Genomic DNA, 21,803 nt, shown 5'->3' with positions numbered 1-21,803 from the left:
TGTGGCATGGGACTTAGGTTGTTTTAATTAGCATGCATGTCTTTTAAATTGTTTTTTTAATGGTGAATTATGGATTATAATCTAATATGCTTGAAATATAGATTTTATTAAAACTAAGTTAAAATCACTTTTCCTCTGCAAGATTTTAAATAAATTTTGTGTAATAAATAAACTAGAAATTAACTAAGTTTTTAAATAATAATCATTCTTTACAAGAAAGATGTTAAACTAATTTTTTTTAAATCGTGGATTTTTTTAAAAAATAGGCTAAGTTTTCTTCTAAAATAAACAAATGTTTTAAATCGATTGTTTTATAAACTCCGATCATTACTAGGCCATCTCAATGGTCGATGTAATATCCCGAATTCGGGCCTAACATCTAGGCCGGGTTGGGGAGGTTACAACTTTAGTCTGAGTGCATTTAATCTCATGGTTTCATATACTAACATCTTCTTCCCAAACCTATATTACCTACAAATACTATAAAAAAATATTTTATTGAAATTAAATGCGCTACACACATTGAAAATAATTGTAAAAACATTGAAAACTATAACACCCCACACTCGACCCAGTCGTCGAATTTGAATGTGTGATGTCATATTACGTTGTCGAAGAAACTCAAGCTATCTCATTACATAATCATAAAATTTAAATCATAATTATCATTCAAACCAATTTGATCACAATCATACACACACATATCCATTCATAGTGTTTAGGAATTCAATTCATCACGTTATGAGGTTATACAGGTTCAAATTTAGAGTTAGGACTTGAATTCAAACTCAATTATCAAATTTCAACGATATCTCTCGAGACAAAGGACTTCTTGTCTTGAGACAAGCCTCGTTTTAATTTAGGTGTTTTTGCTTTTGAAGTTAAACTGCCTCGATACATTAGAAATTGTGTCTCAAGGCATGATCTCTTATGTCTCGAGACCAGGTCTCAAGACCAACCTCCCTTATTTTCCTATTTTAGCTCCAATGTTTGAATTTCTCAAGACAAGTGGTTCTTGTCTCGAGACTTGGAATAGTGCAAAACTTAATTAGTTTTGATGCTTTCTTGTCTCGAGGCTTAAAATAAGACTGTCTCGAGACTTGTTTGCCAAATATCTTTATTTATATTACTAAAATATTCATATTTCATACTATAAAACATTTATTATTAAATATTGGTAAATTTTAATAGTAAATATTACAAATATGTAAATTATTATTAATGTTAAAATTTATTATTAATATAATAATTTAAGATTAAATAATTTATTAAAATAATAATTAATATGTATAATTAATCATATACAAAATTATAATATTTGATAAAAATATTTTAATATTTGTAAAAGTTAAAACTAAAATTTTGTTATTAATATAATATTATTATTATCAATCACTACACCAAAATAGGCTTTTAGCGGCGCTTTTTTAGGCCTTTAGCGGTATTTTTTAGTGCCGCTAAAAGTATTTGCGGTGCTTTGAGAAGCAATGCCAAAAACGCCACTAATGACAGTGTCGCTAACTTTAGCAGCGTTTTTATAAATAAACGCCGCTAAAGACCAAGACCTTTAGCGGCGCTTTTACCACAAATGCCGCTAAAGACCATGACCTTTAGCATGGTCTTTAGCGGCGCTTTTCCCACAAACGCCGCTAAAGACCAAGACCTTTAGCGGCGCTTTTACCACAAACGCCACTAAAGACCAAGACCTTCAGCGGCGCTTTTACCACAAACCCCACTAAAGACCATGACCTTTAGCGGCGCTTTTACCACAAACGCCGCTAAAGACAAGACCTTTAGAATTAGCGAGCTCGAGCGTAAGCACATGCGACATTTTATGTTGAGCTCGTCCCACATCTAACCTTACCCGACCCACCTATTGGCTGTAGTCGTTGTAATCAACAACAAGGTCAAGCTCGTGGGGTTAAGTCTATTGTCGATGAGCCTATTGACCCAGATGGGGGGATAGCAGGGGCTAGTGTTGATGAGCCTATTGGCTTCACCCCTATACCGACCCCCCATTCATAGCTCGATACCTCTTCTAGTCATTCCTCATCCACATCCTAATGTTGTGTATTACTCAACCAGCAACAGTCCTTAAACATATATAAATCGTTTATAACCTTTTCAAATTAACTGCAAAGCAGTTTCAATGTTTCATATATAAAGCTTGAACCTAATATATATTACAGGATTCACACACTGGGAGGGATTTACGTTTTATCCGTTTTACTTATTTAGTTAGAGATTTTTTTAATTAAAATTTTATATTTGGTAATTGGGTATTTATTTAGATAGTTGGATTTATACGTGGAGTTGAGTTGGTTGAGTTTTATGAGTATTTAATATATGAATATTGAATATATATTTGTGTTTGATATGGATATGATTTTTGGGTTTATTAATTAAAAAATAATCAATTTCTTTCATCTGAAAATTCAAAATAAAAAATCGATTGGATAAATAGTCAAAATCGATTGCCCAAATTGAATAAATTAAAAATCGATTAAACCATTTTATTTCAGTTTAACCAGTTAATTGACTTTCTGTTCACCCCTACTCTTGTGTGTGTTGAATTTAGGCTTTTTTTTTTAATTGTTGTTGAAGAAGTCAAAACCCGTGGGTGTCATCTTAAAGCAAACTTTAGCTGGTCAATCTCCTTTCTCTCTTCTATAAGTCTTGATGTATCATTGAGAAAGAAACATAAAAAATAAAAAAAATCATTCAAAAAACAACTCTCTCAAAGTCATCTCTTTTATGTAATCCTCTCACAAACATTCCCCTACATGCAAAGGTTCTACAACTCGATTCATCTATTCATTGCTTTTTTTTTTCATAATTCATGAATTAGTAGTATGATAGTTGTCTTTAGTTTTGTAGCTAACACTATGTTATTTTGTTTTTATCAAATGTTGAAAGTAAATTTCTAAGCGCTTTTGGAGCTAATGTTATCTTATTCTTGTTTTTCCAATTGTTGAATATGTTCTATGTACCGCATAAGGAAGTTGTGTTATTTTATATGGTTTCCATTAATGTAGTAAGTAAGTGTTAATTTTGTTAGATTCTTTGTTATTAAGAATGGTTGAAATCGTTACAATAGTGAATTGTGATGTTATTATTCTTGTTACTTTGGTTGAATATGTTCTACGTATGGTATAAAGAAGTTGTGTTATTGTGTCTGTTTGTCACTGTAGTAAGTTGATGATAATTTGTTTGGATTCTTTATTGTTAAGAATTGCAGAAATCAATAGAGCTTAGGTTTAGGTTTTAGGTTTAGCTTCTTTTGTAATATTTGAAATGTAATGTTTGGTGGTCTCAAGATGACAAATTGATTCTTAAGACAAATCCTTTTGAAAACGATATGTATTTAAATGATGATGAAGTTGTATTCCTATCAGACACAACCTTTAAGAGTAATGCTTCCTTTGACAACATGAAAAGGAGGATTTCGAGAAAAATCAAGGTTTGAAGTACTAAGTGCATATCCAACATGAAGTATAGATTTCTGAGGTCCAATAAAAGAGGGCGTAAGTACATTATGATGGATCTAACAATAATGAGGATGTTAAAGCACAAATGAGAAATAAAATAAAAAAATCTTAAAAAATATATTAATTAAAGAATTCATGAAAACAATGCAAATAATAAAAATATTTTTAGTGCATGAATAAATTTCTTATTAATATTTTAGTATATATATGAATTGTATGAATGTCGAAAAATTCAAAAATAAAATAATTCAATCAATATTTGTATGATAATAGATTTTATAATTTTATAATTACAATGATAATTTTTCGATCCTTTTGGTTCAATTCAATTTGATTGTTTTATTTTGGTAATAGAATCGATCAGTTCGGTTTAATTCGATTTTGATAGAATAATTGGTTTATCCAGTTATTAATATATAAAAACTGAACCATCAAATGCATACCCCTACACAAGAGTCAAGTTACTATACCATCATGTCAACTCCCAATCTATAAGAATATAACTACAAAGTATATGATTCTTAAAGAAGAATTTTGAAGGGTTGTCAACTTGGGTGTTGAGTTTATGATAATATTTTTTCATCATTACTAAATAATAGGACAATAAATTTGCATATACCATTCAATACAAATAATAGAATTAGACATCCAACATCCATGGATGTCTAAATAACCCTTCCAAAAGAATGCATTTTGAAAAATAAGTTTGGAAGAAACTCATGATGGGAAATGATAATGAATTGATATATTGAGTTCCCCAAGTTTTTTTCTCTTTTTATTTATGTTTCACAAACAAATTTGAAGCATGCTTTAAAAGAGGAAACATAATGGCATATATTATTAATTTTATAAAAACTAAATTGGCGTTGAAACCCATTAGATGATTCAATTCAACCATAATTAAAATTTTTTAAAAATTAAAAATTAAAATTATTATGAATATCTTATTAAGTGGATGTCCATCAAGATTAAGATAAGTTTTGATATACTTTAAACTCTAATAGTCGTTAGAAGTAGATATTTACTTCATTTATACTTCTTATGCCTATAAATAGAGATTTTGGAAAAGCTTTGTAAATATTCCGATTGATCAATCTCTTTTACTCTCCCATTTTCATTGTTTTTTACTCTCTGTCTATTTATTTTATAAGACATTATCAACACGATTCTTTTTTAATTATTTTTCTCCATAAGTCACAAAAAAATTTCCCTTCCACAAAGCCTTACCTCTTTCAAACAACCAATGCAATAGTCGATCACTCAAATTTACTACTGATCAAGCTATTGTAATTGCCTTCTGAAGCTATTGTTATTTCAGTCTTCAATTGAGGCATGCGCATTATGAGTAATTATTATGCAAAGAAATTTATATAATTCTTACGTGGTATATTTTTCTCCTTTGTTGATTGATTTTGTGTAAAATTATTTTATGAAAAATATTATTACTTTAAGGTTTCTTTTAAACTAGGATTCTTTTATTAAATTATAGTATGTATGATATTTGGATGATTAAAATTTTTCTGAATAAATTATTGTTATTAAATATGCTTGAAATTATTGTATTATATCTTTTAAATTGAATTTTTAAATATTTGATTAAAGCATCATAAGATTTTATAACATATATGTGGTATTGAAATTTAGTACAATGTGTATCGGATAACTTTCAAGTATTGTACACGAAAATTTTGATTTTGTTTATTAAATGATTTTTTACTATTAGATTATAAATATTATTACGAAAACAAAGTTGTTTTACTACTTGTAATAGTACTTGTGATAATAGCCAGGGTGATAACAATGATGTTAAAGAATCTCAAGTATATTTTATTATAATTTATTTATCATATCATGTTTATTATAATTGAAGATTAATCATGACAGCATTAATAGATAGATTTTGATTTGAAATCCACGCATGTTTTGCGATGGTGATTATGAAATAAAGAATCCATGAAAAGTCTGTCCTACCATATTTTTTGCATGCCCTAGAGTGAATGCAAACATAAAGAAAATAAAAGATATAATCATGGACCACTAAAAGTAGGAACATAGTAATAAATAAGAGAACAATGAGAGGTCTCAAGATAACTCTTCAAAGGGTAAAGATAACTTATGTTATCAATGTTATATGAAATATTATTGGCCACATATGTAGAGTATGCCTTAATATTTTGTTTCTATTAATATTCTTTGAGAAAGGATATGAGAATGTAGTAATGATTTCTATCATTACAAATAGAATTTATTTATCTTATTTGATATCGAGACAAATAAGTATTATTTCAATATTCGATAGTACAAAATTAGTTGAAAGCTCCGGAAGAGCTATATATCAATATCTAAAAAGCACAAAATTTGTGGTGGTTAATGCATTAGTTTTAATAGATATTCATTATAATGGATATCATATTGGGATTGTAAATGAAGAAAATTTTATATTTCATATGAGTCAAAAGAGGATTGGGTTATTGATTTATATTTATTACTCTTGTTATAAATTTAATTGATCTTGACTATCTTTGTGATCTTCTTTTGTCATCGTCCTTGTTAAAGGGTTGAAAGTTAAATATTTGACTGTGAAAGATCTACTTATGAGCAATAGAATATGGTAAATCCATCCAAAGCTCATTATGGTTGGATGCACCTGAAGTTGCATGTTTTTTAAAACTATGAGTATAACTTTATAGTATTCAGAATAAGTTCTTAATTAAAATTACGTGAAAAAATATTACTGATGAGAACCTTGCAAGAGAAAACTTATTCAACTTTTCATGATTCAAATGTGACTCTACGGTAGTAATATCATGAAAAAAATTTTACTTGTGATTAAATAAAAAATTTTAACCACGAAACCTAAATATTCCCTGCAGAGAATATAACAATATGTAATAAATTCGAAAAACAAAAGCTTTAACGTTGATGTAGTAAATCTCAAGCAATCATGATCATAAATGCTGAATTTTTTTAAGATACCATTTTGAACAATTTCTCTTTTCTTCATCAACTTGTCATCTTTTAACTGTGCTGACTTGATCCGAACAAACATCACCGGTTTAATTCTCAATTCAGCCAACAGACTTCCATCATCACTGATACTGAGCTGAGCAAAAATTGCTCACAATTCAATTGTTGCTCTTCTACTCAACACATCAGCTACAACATTAGCTTTACCAGGATGATAATCAATAACACAATCAAAATCTTTAAGAAGCTCTATCCAACGACGCTGTCTCAAATTCAACTCCTTTTGAGATAGGAGATATTTGATACTCTTATGATCAGTATAAATGTAACATTTCTCACCATACAAGTAATGTCTCCAAATCTTTAGAGCAAAAATCACAGCAGCTAACTCTAAATCATGCATCGAATAATTACGTTCATGTATTTTTAGCTGACGAGACACATAAGCAATCACTTTCCCATCTTGCATCAAAACACAACAAAGACCGCTCAAGGAAGCATCACTATAAACAACAAAATCCTTTCCCGATTCTGGTAAAGTCAAAATCGGTGCTTCAGTTAACATCTACTTCAATTTCTCAAAACTTTCTTAACATTGATCATCCCAGACAAACTGAACATTTTTGTGTAGTAACTTTGTCATTGGCAAAGCAATCTTTGAAAATCTATTTACAAATCTTCAGTAATAACCAACCAATCCAAGGAAACTACGAACCTTTGACACATTTCTCGGTGCTTTCCATTGAACAATTGTCTCGATCTTTTTCAAATCAACTTTGATTCCATCTGCCGGAATAACATGCCCCAAGAATACAACCTCTGATAACCAGAATTGAAATTTACTAAGCTTCCCGTATAACCGTTTCTCCCGTGTAACCAAAATGAAAACTACCACAAATTGATCCAGATACGGCTGAAAAATACGGTTCAAAAGATCCATAAATGCTGCTGGAGCATTTGTCAATCAAAAATTTATGACTAAGAATTCATAATGATCATACCGTGTTCGAAATGTCGTCTTCGATACATCACTTTGTTTCACTTTCAGCTGATAGTAACCCGATCTCAAATCGATCTTTGAAAAGACAAAAGCTCCATGTAGTTGGTCAAATAAGTCATCAATGCGGGGCAAAGGATATCGATTCTTAATCATCACCTTATTCAATTGCCGATAATCAATGCAAAGCCGCATTGAACCATATTTCTTTTTGACAAAAAATACTGGAGCTCCCCAAGGCGAAGTACTAGAACGTATAAACCCATGATCTAGTAAGTCCTATAGTTGTGCCTTTAATTCTTTTAACTCTATAGGTGACATATGATATTGGGGTATTGACGCCGGAGCTGTACCAGGAAATACTTCAATTGCAAATTCAACCTCTCGATCTGGTGGTAATTCCGGTAATTCTTCAGGAAATACATCAGGAAATTCACAAACAGTTCGAATTTTATTGCATTGACTTTCAACAGAATCTGAATTAATAACGTAAGCTAGAAAAGCTTCGAAACCCTGATGAAGAAGTTTATTAACCTGAATCGCTGAAATAATACGGGTTGACCTACTGGTTCGAATACCATTCACCTCAATCTTATCTCTATTTTCACTTTGAACAATAAACTTCTTTTTACAGCAATCCAAAATCACCCCGTGCTCCATAAACCAATCCATACCCAAAATTATAACAAAATTGCCAGATGGCATTATCAATAAATCAACAGGGAAGATTATGTTTTGTATCGTTAACGGACACCTCCTACACACCTGATCCACTAACACAGATTGCCCCAATGAACTAGACACCACTATTGATACTCTAGACATCTCAGACTTCAAACTTCTCGACTCAACCAATTTAGTATTAACCTAAGAATGTGAAGATCCCCGATCTATTAAAGCGTAAACAGGTTTTGAATGCAATAAAATATACTTGTCACCACATCGTTAGCATCACCATCCTCACGACTCCGCACAACATAAGCTCGAGCTAGCGTTCTGGCCTCTGGCTGTTGAGTAACAACATCATTTCTCTTTCTAGCACCACTTTTCAAAAATGAATTATTACATATACCTCTGAGAATAAATGAACATATAGAATACCCAGAAGAGATCACTACAAGATATTCGACTATAATAGTTGCATTCAGATATCTTTACAATTGTCCCACTGACTACTACATTCATCAATGATCCCACATTATCCCAATCACTAAAGAAATCAATTCAAAAGAAATTTCGGTTAACCCGTTCTTTAAATACCATACCTGAATAAGTTGATTACTCATGAATAACTTCTTCCTTAATAGCGACATTGCTTATCTCGAATAATCTTTAGAAAAATCTGATATCTCTTCTAGAACTCTCTATACTTGCTAAACCATCCTCGACTCTAGCCGCGTTATTATTCATTCGAGTACTGAACTCTTCAGTTTCACACTTGTAAGCTTAATGAATATAAATCTTGTAAATTCTATTGTATAAGACTGTACAGGTGACGGGGTGAAGGTCGTAAAACCTAAAAATTTGACTCTCCTATATACACATATATAACATAACATTTATCATCAACATAATCGTTATAATCATTTGGCATTTTCAAGTATAAAACAAAAACAAATATATGAGCATCTAAATCCCGACTCAATTCAACTGAATTATGGCATGTACCTTTAGACTCAATTTTGAGCTCGATTTAGTCCGAGAATCGGCTAAACCTGTAAAGCTCTAATACCACTATATTGTAACACCCTTTAACCCTTATCCGTCGCCGGAACAGAGTTACGGAGCATTACCAGACTTTTCAAATCAAATATGAACATTATATAATCATCTAGCATACACATCATAATTTAATAATATTGTCCCTTTTATGAGCCCTAGAAGCTCAAAATATGTGTTAGAAATAAATCGGGACTAAATCGGGTGCTCCATGAATTTTTTTTCTGAAAACATCAAAAATTTTCAAAGAAACAGGGGACACACACCCATGTGTTAGCCGTGTGTCTCATACGGTCCAGTCACACGCCCGTGTTTCTAGCCATGTAGACTGAAAATGAACCTTAAACATCAAGTTTACCCTTCCCTGCAACCTTGAACACCAAGCAACTCAAAAACCAACCGTTCAATCACTTTAAAACACAATTTAATACCTTTAAAATATGTTAAAATAATCATCCTAGTTTCCTAACCAATGCACCCCCATGGTACTTCACATATATTATCAAAACAATCAAATAAAGCATCCTTTAAGCCAATTCTAAATTCATACCAATTTCAACCCAAATTTGCCTATATCAGTCTCACTTATGCATCAACCTAAACATTTCATATTACACCTCAACTTAACATGTATAATCATGTATATAATTAACCAATATCATCTTATAACATCATTTACATTCACTTCCCAAAATGACAAGCATAAGACATTTTAGGTACATACCGGCACAAAAAGAAATATACATCACCATGTTTTGAGTTCGGGATCGTTGATGGATGCTGAATCGGTAATCTGACTTTAACCTAACCTGCATACGGAAAACAAACCGCACGCTGGGTATAAACTCAGTGGTATTTCTATAATCCGAATGCTTAAAAGTAAAATAATATAACATGCAATAACTATAGTCATACAATTATTCAATTCAAAAATAAGATATTTATAACACATCCAATTTTTATCGTTTGCTATCCCAGATAGCTTTTCACAATATGAACACAAATCATTTGAACAACAATATTGTTCATTCATATTCAATTCATAAATACACAAATCATGTGTCTCTAACCATATTTCAAATCACCACTCAATATCAATCATAACACTATTTTATTTAATAACCCTTATTAACATGACACGGACTCGGACGGATGCATGGATCCAACCAAAACACACCAGTTTGGCACCCAGTGCCTCATCGGATAATTCGAAGTAATAAGTTGACACCCAGTGTCTCATCGGCCATGTCGAGGTAAATTGGTACCAGTACCTCATTGAATTTATCCAAAGTAATAATTTGACACCTAGTGTCTCATCGATTCGAAGTCGAAGTATCCCTGAACTCTTCTAATCCTATGGCATGCCATTTATATCTGACGCAGCCCGATACAGTTAACAGTGTTTCAATTTACTTTTCTAATGCCACAATTATCCAATACTCAATTATCACATAAATTACAATTTCACAAACATTCAATTCAATATAAAAAATGCTAACACTTACCTTATTTACTTACCATAAACATTTAAATCAAAATACAACAATTAATAATTAAATTTAGATTATAGAAATACAAACCAGAATTTTCGAGCTACTCCTCGTCGACTTTATCTTTTCCTTTCTTAGTCGAAGTTTCCGGTACAGCGTTAGCTATGAAAATTAAAACAATTAAAATTCATCAATACAATACAATTTCACATTGAATATCTCAATTTTTATTCAACTTTTTTCTAAATTTCAATTTAGTCCATAAACCGAGACTAACTTTATTTATTCAAAACTAATTCCATATTTTCATTCAATTTCTACTTTAGACTAAATTCAACTCTCTAATTTCACTCATATCCCTAAATTTTGAATTTTTACAATTTAGTCCCTAATACTCAAAACTTATAATTTATTTTGCAATTCAATCCATTTTCATTTCTAACTTAAAATTCTATCAATTTAATCACAAATACTTAAATTATTCAACATGAACAACATCTAAAAATTCAATATTTTCTAAAATTTCAACACAAAGTTAAGTAGTATTTAATACTATGTAATATCCCGAAAATTACTACAGAAGAAAGTAGGTATCCTTGATATAGTAAAATAAGAAAATAAAGTGACAAAAGAAAAATTTTGATTTATGTCAACATTGGGAAGTATATTATGACATATTAATGCAAGAAATGACTAATTCGCAAAAGTGAGAAAAGTTTTGTTGCCCAGGAGCAAATATTTAAAACTTGAGGGGTTAAAGTGTAATTATGAAAATTTTGAAGGATTAATTGTGCAAATATTTTAAGGGTGGAATGATTTAGAAACTAAGGAAAATGGATGAATTAGGACCAAATTGAATAAGTGAAGAATTATGAGGGACTAAATCGTAATTTTATCAAATTGAGTGATGACTCATGGATGGAATTTTAAAAGGTCATGAAGGGCAAAATGGTCAATTAGAAGGAGAGAGAAATCTAGAAGGCAATGATGATGTTGGAGATATTTTAGATAAATAAATAAATAAATATTAGTTTATAATATTTTATTTGATTTTTTTAATGATATTTTATTATTTTATTTAGTATATATATGTGGAAAGAAAAAAAAAACCACCATCCCACCATTTTTCCCATGCACCAACATGAGAAGAAGAGAGAAAGAAAGAAAGTTTTGCTTTCTTTACAATTTGGTCCTTTCACCAAATGCTCACCATTTTCACTTAGAAATCAAAAGAATTTCCATATCCATCAAGAGAGAACGATAACAAGGAGACTATGGGGAGCTACAATATCAAGTTAGATTCAAGAAATAGAAGCTGGAGGAGAGAGAAAATCAAGTTAAAGTTTGAAACTAATAGAGCAAGGTAAGAACATCAAGTTTTCAATACATTTTTAAGTTTGATATTATTGAAAAAGCATGGAAATGATGTTGTAGTAGAGTTTTCTTATATAAGGTCTTATGTTCTTGATATATTAGTGAAGGAAAATAAGTGAAAGTGATGGGAAATATTATAAAGAAAGGTAATAAGAGAGTTATAAATTTAGAAATCAACATCTTGCACTAAAACACTTTTGGACAGCAGTAGTAGGTTAACTTCGAAAAATCACCATAAATTTTGGAAATCAAATTAGAGGATGAAAAAAAATGGAATTAAAGCTTATTAAGTCTAGTTTCTCATAGAAAACGTGTAAGTAATGGAATTATAAATCATGAGATATAATAAATTTTGTGAGACAATGTTAGACTAAATTTTGGTTCTCCTGTTTTGACTTTAGAAAATAATAAAAATTGAATAAAAATAATTAGAGGCTTAAATTTATATTTTTGAAATCCTGAATAAGTCTATTTTCAATAGAAACAAACAGAAACATCATCCAAATTCTGTACAAATAGATAATTAATTTTTAGTGAGGAGGGGTCAGAACTGTCAAACAGTGAAACAGGGGAAACTTTAAAGAATAAACTGTACTTATTGGCTAAACCAAAAATTCTGAAAATTTTATGGTAAGAAGATATGTGAGTCTAGTTTTATATAAATTTAGCGGATATTAATTCGAAGTTCCGTAGCTCAAGATATAAATAATTTAGTGACTATGACTCAAGTGGACAGCTTTGAATTAATATATAAATAAATGATGGAATTATAGATAATGTTACATATAAGCATATTATACATTAAGGATGTGGAATGGAGAGGAGGAGGAGGAAAATAAATTATTATTCAACTAGCATGAGTTTTCATTAAAATGGTCAATTTGCATGTTTTAGGTTCAAGGACTAAATTGAATAAAAGTAATATTTTAAGGGTAAATTGGCAAAATGTCAAAAAGTGACCAAATTGCATGAAATGAATTGTTTTATTATTTAAATAATAAATTGAATGAAATATTAATTTAGATCATGATTGGGTGAAAATTGAGGAAAATAGAAAATTACCAAAATATCCTAAATTTTTGGTATTTCGCAATTTAGTCTAGTAAGTTCTTGTAACTTGAATTATATTCTTAAATGCTTGAAATGTATGTTATTGATGTGAATATGATTTGAATGTTCATTGTATGAAAATTGATGAAACATTGATATATTTGATAAAAGGGAATAATGCATTGAATGGATGTAGGAATGTTTATCACACTATCCATTAATTCTATCGGTAATTTTGGATGTTTTGATTTTGGTTATAATGACATGTATGAGTTAAATTGGCCAACGTTAGCTCATTAATGTTTTGATTTTGATTGATTTTAAATATTAATGCTTGATGAAATGAAATGTCTGCAAATTAATTTGTAAACTCTGGTAATGCCCTATAACCCTATTCTGGCGATGGATATGGGTTAGGGGTGTTACATACTAGGATTCTAAAAACATAAAAATTATAAGAAAATGGACTAAATTGGCTTACCAATTAAGCTTTGATCCCTTGAAAACCCTAATTTTTTTCTCATTTTTCTTTCTCTTTTTCTTTCTCTCGTTTTCTTCTCTATTTCGTTCTACTTTGTTCTTTTTTTTCTATTCTTTTTCTTTCATTTATTTTATGTTTTAATTATTATAACAATATAATATAATAATATTTACTTAAATAATAAGTAATAATTATTATAAATGTATGTATTTAAATGTTACACATTTCATTACCAATACCACACACTTGTTAATTGGGGTTTAATTGCTTATTTAGTCCCTTCACTTTTCTCTAATCTATAATTTAACTTTCTCCCTATATGCAATCTAGTCCTTACACCTAATTACTCTTAAATTAAGCAAATTCACTTAATCAAAATCTAATGAACCACACAACTAACTTCGTAAATATTTTTATTAAATATTTGCAAATTTGTTTTCCGAAAATGGAGACCCGAAAATATACTTTCTGATACCCGTGACTACCGGGTCATTACATTGCTATTAATAGATTTTGATTGCATTGAAAGCCTACTACTGAAGTTTAATTTACTTACTTCTTATCGTCAAGACTCAGCGTAGAACAAAAAATTGCTACGTTTTGATATGGTCATCATTTTAAGTTTTGGTTACATATGTTACATATTGTTTTAAGCATCTCGTTTGTTCATGAAAAAAAATATTAACTGATTTACTTATGTCGCTATAGTTGGTTTTATAATTAAATAATATATTTGATTAAAACATATCTAGTATGCAAATTTATGTTAACAAACCAATGAATTTTATGGTTATTGATTTTATTTAGTTCAAAGAATTATTAAAGGTAGTAGTTCATATATTTTATATTATTCCATTTGTTAATTATTTAAAGAAATGACATAAGTAATTGTAAATAAAAAGTCCTATGAGCTTAAATGGTTGGATTTTGAATTAAATTTCATACATGTTTATGATAATGGTTATGAAAAAATTGCTAGATTTTCATTATGTCATATTTTTATGTTTGAGATGTGACGTTTATTGATATATTTAGTATAGGCTTGTTTCTATACATGACCTAGGCAAGTTATTTTTGGTAGTTAACTGATTATCCAAAACTCTTGTTAAAAGGTTATTAAAAGGATTTTGAATCAAGCTCGAGACTTCTCGCATCCGAAGCGAGAATCATACCACTAGACCAAATTCTCTACATTAGAAGATTTTGGCATATTCCCTAAAGTGAATGTTGTATATAATTATTTGGAAATTATATTTATTAACTTAGTAGCATTATAGACTCATTTATTTAGACATTTCCAATAGAAAATGTCACAATAGCACTTATATGTTGATACAAAGTAAAAGGAATGACAGTAAAATTATCAATTTGTTGCAATTTAGTACAATTGAAACGCATGTTAAAGTAAACCAGAAGTTTACTGGTACAAATACATTTACTACTTGGCATGACAAGTTAGACCATTCTGATTCATAAACGATGCAAAAATTAATTGAGAATTCATATGGACATTCATTAAAGAACTAGAAGATTCTTTAATTTAAAGAATTCTCATTTGTTGGTTATTCTCAATGAAAATTGATTGTTAGAAACTCACTATCTAAAGTTGAGATTTAATGTCTTGTATTTCTAAAATGAATATGGGCTCATTCATCCACCATGTGGATCATTTTGATATTATATGATTTTGGTAAATGCATCTACAACATAATCATGTATGTGTTATCAACTTGCAACCTGTCGTTTGCAAGATTGCTTGTTTAAATAATTAAATTCAGATCATGCAATTAAGACAATTTATCTTGTCAATACTGATGAGTTTGTATCTCAGTCTTTTAATGATTGAGTTTGAAAAACTTTTGTAAAATATTGTTATTTATGCGCATAATGGTTTAGAGAAATTATTGATTGAACGCCTCTGATTAATGTCTAAACCATTATTTATGAGAACTAAACTTCCTATTTCAACATGAGATCATGTTGGTTTACTTGTTGTATGCATCAAGCCAATAAGTTATAAATACTCCCCATTACAATTGGTTTTTGATCAAGAGCTAAATATTTCTCATCTTTCTGTATGAATGTATATGTTCCAATTGCTCTACCACAACGCACAAAGATGAGTGAATCCTCAAAAAAATTTGGGAATATATATTAATTACAATTTTTTTCTATTATTATATGTTTTAAATGTATTGAAGATTCAATTATGACATGACTTATGATTACAATTTTGATTCGATAGTTTCCCCGACATTAGAGTGAGAGAAATAATAACTTGTAATGAGTTAGGGGAAGAGTAATTTTAACCAAAAATTCAACAAGGATAACTCATTATAAGTTAACTGTTAGATGTATTTACAAACTTAATGAGAATAACCAATTGTTATATACCATCTAATATTTTAATTTGAATCAAAGTCCCAATAGGACAGCCAGTTAGAATAAATAATAGATTGATTGATTCCAAAGATGAAAATTATTCTAAACGGTCATACAGTGGAGGCGGGTGCTCCAGAAGAGGCCGAAAACATAACTAATAAGTAAAACTCTAGAAGAGGTTCAGGTACTTGAAACTAAAGATTAAAATAATGAAAATAAGAGATCTCGATAAGTTATGTAAATTAGAGAAAATGTGGAACTGGATAATAAAAGTGGTCGACAATAATTTTACATGCAATATTATTATTGAAATAATGAAATAAAAGGAGGATCTTGAATAAATATATTGAGAAATATAGATATGGAGTAAATGGATCAAAATTGAAAGACGCAACTCAAGTACAATTAAATTCGTGTAGGTTTTTGGACCAATAGTCCAAATATCTAAAGGTATAAAGCCAGTGAGGGTGCGAATAAGTAGTTTTACAAAAGCGGAATAAAAATATGAAGTTTTTCGCTAAGTCCTGGCATTGATTATAAAAAGATATAATATTTTTTTGTAGTGGATGCAATAACCTTTAGATATATTATATCTGCAATTCATAAAAGATTTAACATGTATCTAATGATTGTTGTTATAACCTTTTATGAACCACTATATAGTAAAGTTTATATTAAAATACTTGAAGGATTTTGGATGCTAGAAGCATATTGACATTCTCGAAATTGTTCATATATATGAATTGAAATAATTTGAATATATGTGGTAAATAGTAGTTGAAGGAGGATTATAATATGATCCAAAATACCTATTTGTGTTTTTATAGAAGAATCATGAGTAATGTTTGCTATGATTATTGTTGAAACTCTTGAAGAGCTCAAAATTTATTTTCCCCTTAATTTTCCATCACTCATGACTTTCAAAAGAATGGTAATATAAATGTTTAGCAAATACATTCAAATGGTCATTTGAAAAACTAGTATTCAAGATTGAATACTTAGAATATGAAAAAGTATGTGATGTTTTCATGAGGGTGAGTAAATACGCGTTGTACTCTTTTTCCCTTAACCGAGGTTTTGTCCTATTGGATTTTCCTAGTAAGATTTTTAATGAGGTAGCATATCATGCGCATTATAGATATGTAAATAGAGATTTTGAAGAAGCTTCATAAATATTCCGATTTATCAATAAAATACGCTCTCTATTGCTCTCTCATTTTTTTTGTTCTTTACTCTCTGTCTATTTATTTTATAACATAAATCAGTTTAATTATCGATTTTTTGTCTAAGCTTTTGATTTTATCGTTTTCAAACAATTTGTTCAGAGATAAATTCAAACTTTTATTCAGACCCAATTTAATTTCAACAAAATTTTATATTATTTACTACAAAACAATATTATCGCTAAAGTTTTCTTTAAACTGCTTTAAATTTTTTAGAAAAACATTTTGTCTAAATTATCTTAGATCAAAATTTTAAAAATTATACACAGACCAAGTTATTGATCCAGTTCGAAAAATAAAATATATTAAATTAAACTTGTAATAATTTTCAATAAACAACTTATGTATTCCTATGTATATTATATTTATACAGATTTCAAAACATTAATGATTTAATTTATATAAAATTTTAGGTTTTTTTTTTTTTTGCTTTTTCAAACATGTTCATATTATTTTATTCATACCATGTTGTGTTATAATTGATTGTTGAAGGTTAATATATACTTTGCTTTTTGAACTTTTCTCATTTGTAGAATTGTAGTTAATTGGTGCTTAAATTTTTTTATTTAATTTTTAACATACTTTGATACTTATACAATAATATTATTAAAATGTGATAGCATTATATGATATCATATTATTACATGTTGCAAGTATTAACAAAATTTAATTTTCTTTCAAAAATAAATGAATTTGAACAACCTAGACATTACTTTTTTCAAATCATTTAAACTTAAGTATGCTTCTTTAGCAATTTTATATAAATTAAAACAAGCTATTAGACCCTATACTTTACTCAAAATTTAAGTTTTAATTATTATATTTTAAAAGTTTAAAATAGAGTTTTAAGCTTTTTTTTAACTAATTTTGACATAAATTAATGATTGAGTAGTCAAAATCACTAATTGTAGTGTTTGGTGAATGAAAATTTGTAAAAGTTTGTTGAACTAAAACCTCCAAAACAAAAAAACACTAGAATGAATAACTTTTTTCACAACTAATCAGGAATGAGACATTAAATGACATATCCAATGATGCTTGCTCAAAAATTACTTATTTTGCCACATACTTTCAAACCTAATAAAGGTCTCAAAGCATTGTAACATTCATTCTCTCATTTTCATTTTTACCTTCAAAATCCAAAATATATCTAAAAAATATTCACTAATTAATTTTCACAATGAATATTTTAATTCCTTGGTACTAATATTTTATTTCAATAATTTCACCCAATAAAGACTAAAGTATTATAAACAAACAAATACTTAATAATAAAATGTCATACATTTATTTGTTATTTTACAAATATCAATTTCAACTATCAGTTACAAAACAAAATCAATTGATTAAACCAACCATTACAATCAACAATCAACCCATTACAAAACAAAATCATCATATAAAAACTATTTAATAAACATGTTGTGGGTTCATTTACACAAAGTTAAATTTGGAATTCAACATACTTTGATACTTAAATATAAAAACTTCAAATTGTGTCTAAATAAATGAACCACAACATATTTTAACCTTAAATAACATTCCAAATAATTGAAATTATTATTTAGAAAAGCTAACCTTACAACTTGTCTTCTTAAAAAAAGGGTAAAAAGCAAAAGATATTTAGATTAGTTGTACTGTTTTCTTTTAATAGAAAAATATAAAAGCAAAAGCAAAAGAAATGAAAAAAAGTGATCAAAGGGTAAAGAAAAGGGTCTTAACAATTACATGGAAATTACAAAGAGTCGAACTAAAGTAAAGTCTAAGCCCTACAGTAAAATCATTACAGTACCCCCACCCCAAGTTAACTACAAATTCAAAGGAAAAAAAAAACACAGCTAAAACGTCAATTAGCTGATAACTAAACCACACCTAAAAAATTAAGGTTAAAAAAATATTAAACCTAAAGCGGGAGGTGGAGCAATGACGGTATGAGCCATTTTCTCCATTCTCTTTCATTTAAGTTGGCTGCTTTACTGAAAACCAACCGACGGTAACACTTTGGGAGGTCGACCGCGGCCTCGCTTCACGCCGGGAGGAGGTGGAGGAGCAGTGTTGGTACCAGTCTTAGCCTTCTTAGGGGGGCGCCCACGCGGCCTTCCGGTGCTGACGGATTTGGTCTTGGGGGGAGCCAATAAGTCCTTCGGCTTAGGCGGACGACCACGAGGTCTGGGAGGAGAGACGACGACGCCAGGTGGAAGAGGAACCTTGGGTTTAGGTGGACGTCCACGTCCACGCTTGGGTGGGGCATTGGGGTCGGGTTTCGAGTAATTGTTGTTCAACATAACAATTTGACCCATTTGTTTCATCTGGTTGAGGTGGTGGGAGAGGAGAGTGGAGTGAGACGCTGGGAGATCGGAGTGAGTGGAGTCGATGTGCTTGGCGATGGATGACATACTGGAACCCTCTTTCTCATTCAATGCCTCTATGGCTTCCAAAATCATCTATCAAGTAAAATCAGAAAATTTAAAAAAAAAAAAAGTTAACATCAAATGAAATGATCGGGAAAAGCCCAACAAAACAACGAAATGCAAACTACCTGAGGGTAGTCTGGAAGTGAAGAAGATTGTTGAGAAGGATTGAGGCCTTGAGTTCGACTAATTTCTTCGGTCGCCATTGAAATTTAGAGCTTTTTCTCTTAGCTTTCGTATTATTTAAGAGAAAGCGAAGAAGAGAGTGAGAGGAAGACGAAGTAGTGAACTGTTAATTGTTGATTTTGTTGAGAAGGCTTTAGGATTTAAAAGGGAAAACTTGGCTGTGAGATGGAAGGAAAGGGAGAAGAACAATGGTAGGAGCTATAATCCAACGGCTAGGGATAGCTTATTGGGGGGTGTTTATCCAACGGTATCCATTTATTTCATGCGACACTACGAGGATTGATGACGTGGATTCGGATTAATGAATTCCTTTTCTGCTTTGAATTCATCACATCAGTTACAATAATAAATTAAGGTTTTTTCTTTTTTGATGCGTCGAAGGTGTACCACTGGCTGCGCAAAAGTAATACAAAAAAGGGCAAGTAAGGGTAGGAGAGGAGAGCGGGGTTTCAGATTTACTATGACGAATCAGAAAAGGCCATGTACAGGAGATCACAAGGGAGAATTTACAGCGAAGGGTGGGGGCCTGATGATAATCGAGCACAACTGAGCTGGACCAATACTTTCATTGAAACAATAGATAAATTGCAGTCTAGGTTTGTTTGTTTTTTTCTCATCACACTTTTGAAGGGTTTTTACAAAAGTAATATAAAAAAAAATTACCAAAATATTATAACTTTTTTTATTTACCAAAATATATATAATTTTTTTTATTTACCAAAATATATAAAAAAATAGAAAAAAAAACCTGGACTGATTTGACAACTCCCTAGGTAGAGGGAACACTGTTGGCGCCACCAAATAAGGGAATCCTGTTGGCGGCACCAAACAATGGTTCCCTGTTGGCGACACCACCCTTGAATTTAAGGGTGGTCGGTTGGTGGGGGGAAGAAGGAAAGGGGAAGAAGAAGAAAGAAAGGAAGAAAGAAAAAAAAAGGAAAAGGAAAGGAGAGGAGAGGAAAGAAAGAAAAAGAATGAAAGAAAAGGAAAGGGGAGGAAAGAAAGAAAAATAAGGAAAGAAAAGGAAAGGAGAAGAGAAAAAAAAAAAAGAACAAGAAGAGGGTTTTTTACAAAAATAATATAAAAAAATAAAAAATTACCAAAATGTTATAACTTTTTTTTTATTTACCAAAATATATATAAATTTTTTTATTTACCAAAATATATCAAAAAAAACAAAAAATAATAATAAAAAAACAGAAATTTTTTTTACAATATTAGGTCAATTACGACCCGATCCGGATGACTGTCCAACATGAAAGTTTCAGTTAGGACATTTATTCCGACTATGACCACTTAACCTGCATATTCCACAACGCTTTCCGTCAGACTTCTCCCTGATGTCCATTTCATTACGGATTCTGCTTGACTGCGGACGACCTCTCGGATTCCTCCGCAGCCCTCTGTCTGGGAGAAGCTCGAAAGTCGTCAGAGGCACCTCACACGTTGATAGGTCAGGCAAGACGGGGAACTCATTTTCCCAGACACGCAATGTGCGCTCCAGCGTGTACACATTATCGACATATTGTTCAACATTGACGTTAACTTTAGCACACACTGCCACGACATGCGCACAGGGATAATGAAGTGTTTCGAACCTTCTGCACTCGCACCGTCGGTTCCGGAGATCAACTCCGTAAGACTTAGTTGGTATACCAGGTCGACGACTGATGCTCTCAGTAACTCGAAATGTTTCCAGTCGTCGTGAATATATTTCTACATTCATTGACCTCGCCAACCGATTTGCCATTTACCATTGTATCCCTAACATGTTCGACAAACACGTGTCCCGCCTCAATCTGGTCGACTTGCTGCTGACCCATTCTTGGTATCAAAGTAGCCAGCCTGTAGAAAGTAGCAGAAAATACAGATGCAATCGGAAGATGACGTGTTTTTAACAAAACAGCGTTGATCCCCTCGACTAAGTTTGTGGTCATTTGGCCATAACGAAAGCCCTTGTCAAAACTTTGAGCCCATTGCCACGGCTCCATTGTGCCCAACCATTGTCGGAAAGATGTGTTTGTCTGCCCCTCCA

The 21,803-nt window shown here is 30.5% G+C and overlaps 2 protein-coding genes across 2 annotated transcripts; both read right to left on the bottom strand.

The window, feature by feature from the left end:
* Positions 1–18,874: 18,874 nt before the first annotated feature.
* LOC105764368 (HMG-Y-related protein A) lies at positions 18,875–19,928 on the bottom strand. The gene is made up of 2 exons (XM_012582906.2): positions 19,711–19,928; positions 18,875–19,615 (listed from the first exon to the last, which is right to left on the bottom strand). The coding sequence occupies exons 1-2, from the start codon at positions 19,786–19,788 to the stop codon at positions 19,145–19,147; spliced, it is 549 nt and encodes a 182-aa protein (XP_012438360.1). The 5' UTR covers positions 19,789–19,928; the 3' UTR covers positions 18,875–19,144.
* Positions 19,929–21,032: 1,104 nt separating this feature from the next.
* LOC128035512 (uncharacterized) lies at positions 21,033–21,518 on the bottom strand. Its single transcript, XM_052625282.1, has one exon. The coding sequence runs from the start codon at positions 21,516–21,518 to the stop codon at positions 21,033–21,035; it is 486 nt and encodes a 161-aa protein (XP_052481242.1).
* Positions 21,519–21,803: the final 285 nt, after the last annotated feature.

Source organism: Gossypium raimondii, chromosome 12 (genome assembly GCF_025698545.1).
Source record: "Gossypium raimondii isolate GPD5lz chromosome 12, ASM2569854v1, whole genome shotgun sequence".
In the NCBI taxonomy this organism is placed as follows: Eukaryota; Viridiplantae; Streptophyta; class Magnoliopsida; order Malvales; family Malvaceae; genus Gossypium; species Gossypium raimondii.
This window is presented reverse-complemented; position numbering and strand designations above follow the sequence as displayed.

Bases quoted from the DNA above. Each gene is read 5' to 3' on its own strand.
- LOC105764368 (XM_012582906.2), bottom strand. From the start codon at position 19,788: ATGGCGACCGAAGAAATTAGTCGAACTCAAGGCCTCAATCCTTCTCAA. The intron at 19,616-19,710 runs GTAGTTTGCATT...TTTACTTGATAG, and splicing joins CACTTCCAGACTACCCTCAG to ATGATTTTGGAAGCCATAGA.
- LOC128035512 (XM_052625282.1), bottom strand. From the start codon at position 21,518: ATGGCAAATCGGTTGGCGAGGTCAATGAATGTAGAAATATATTCACGA.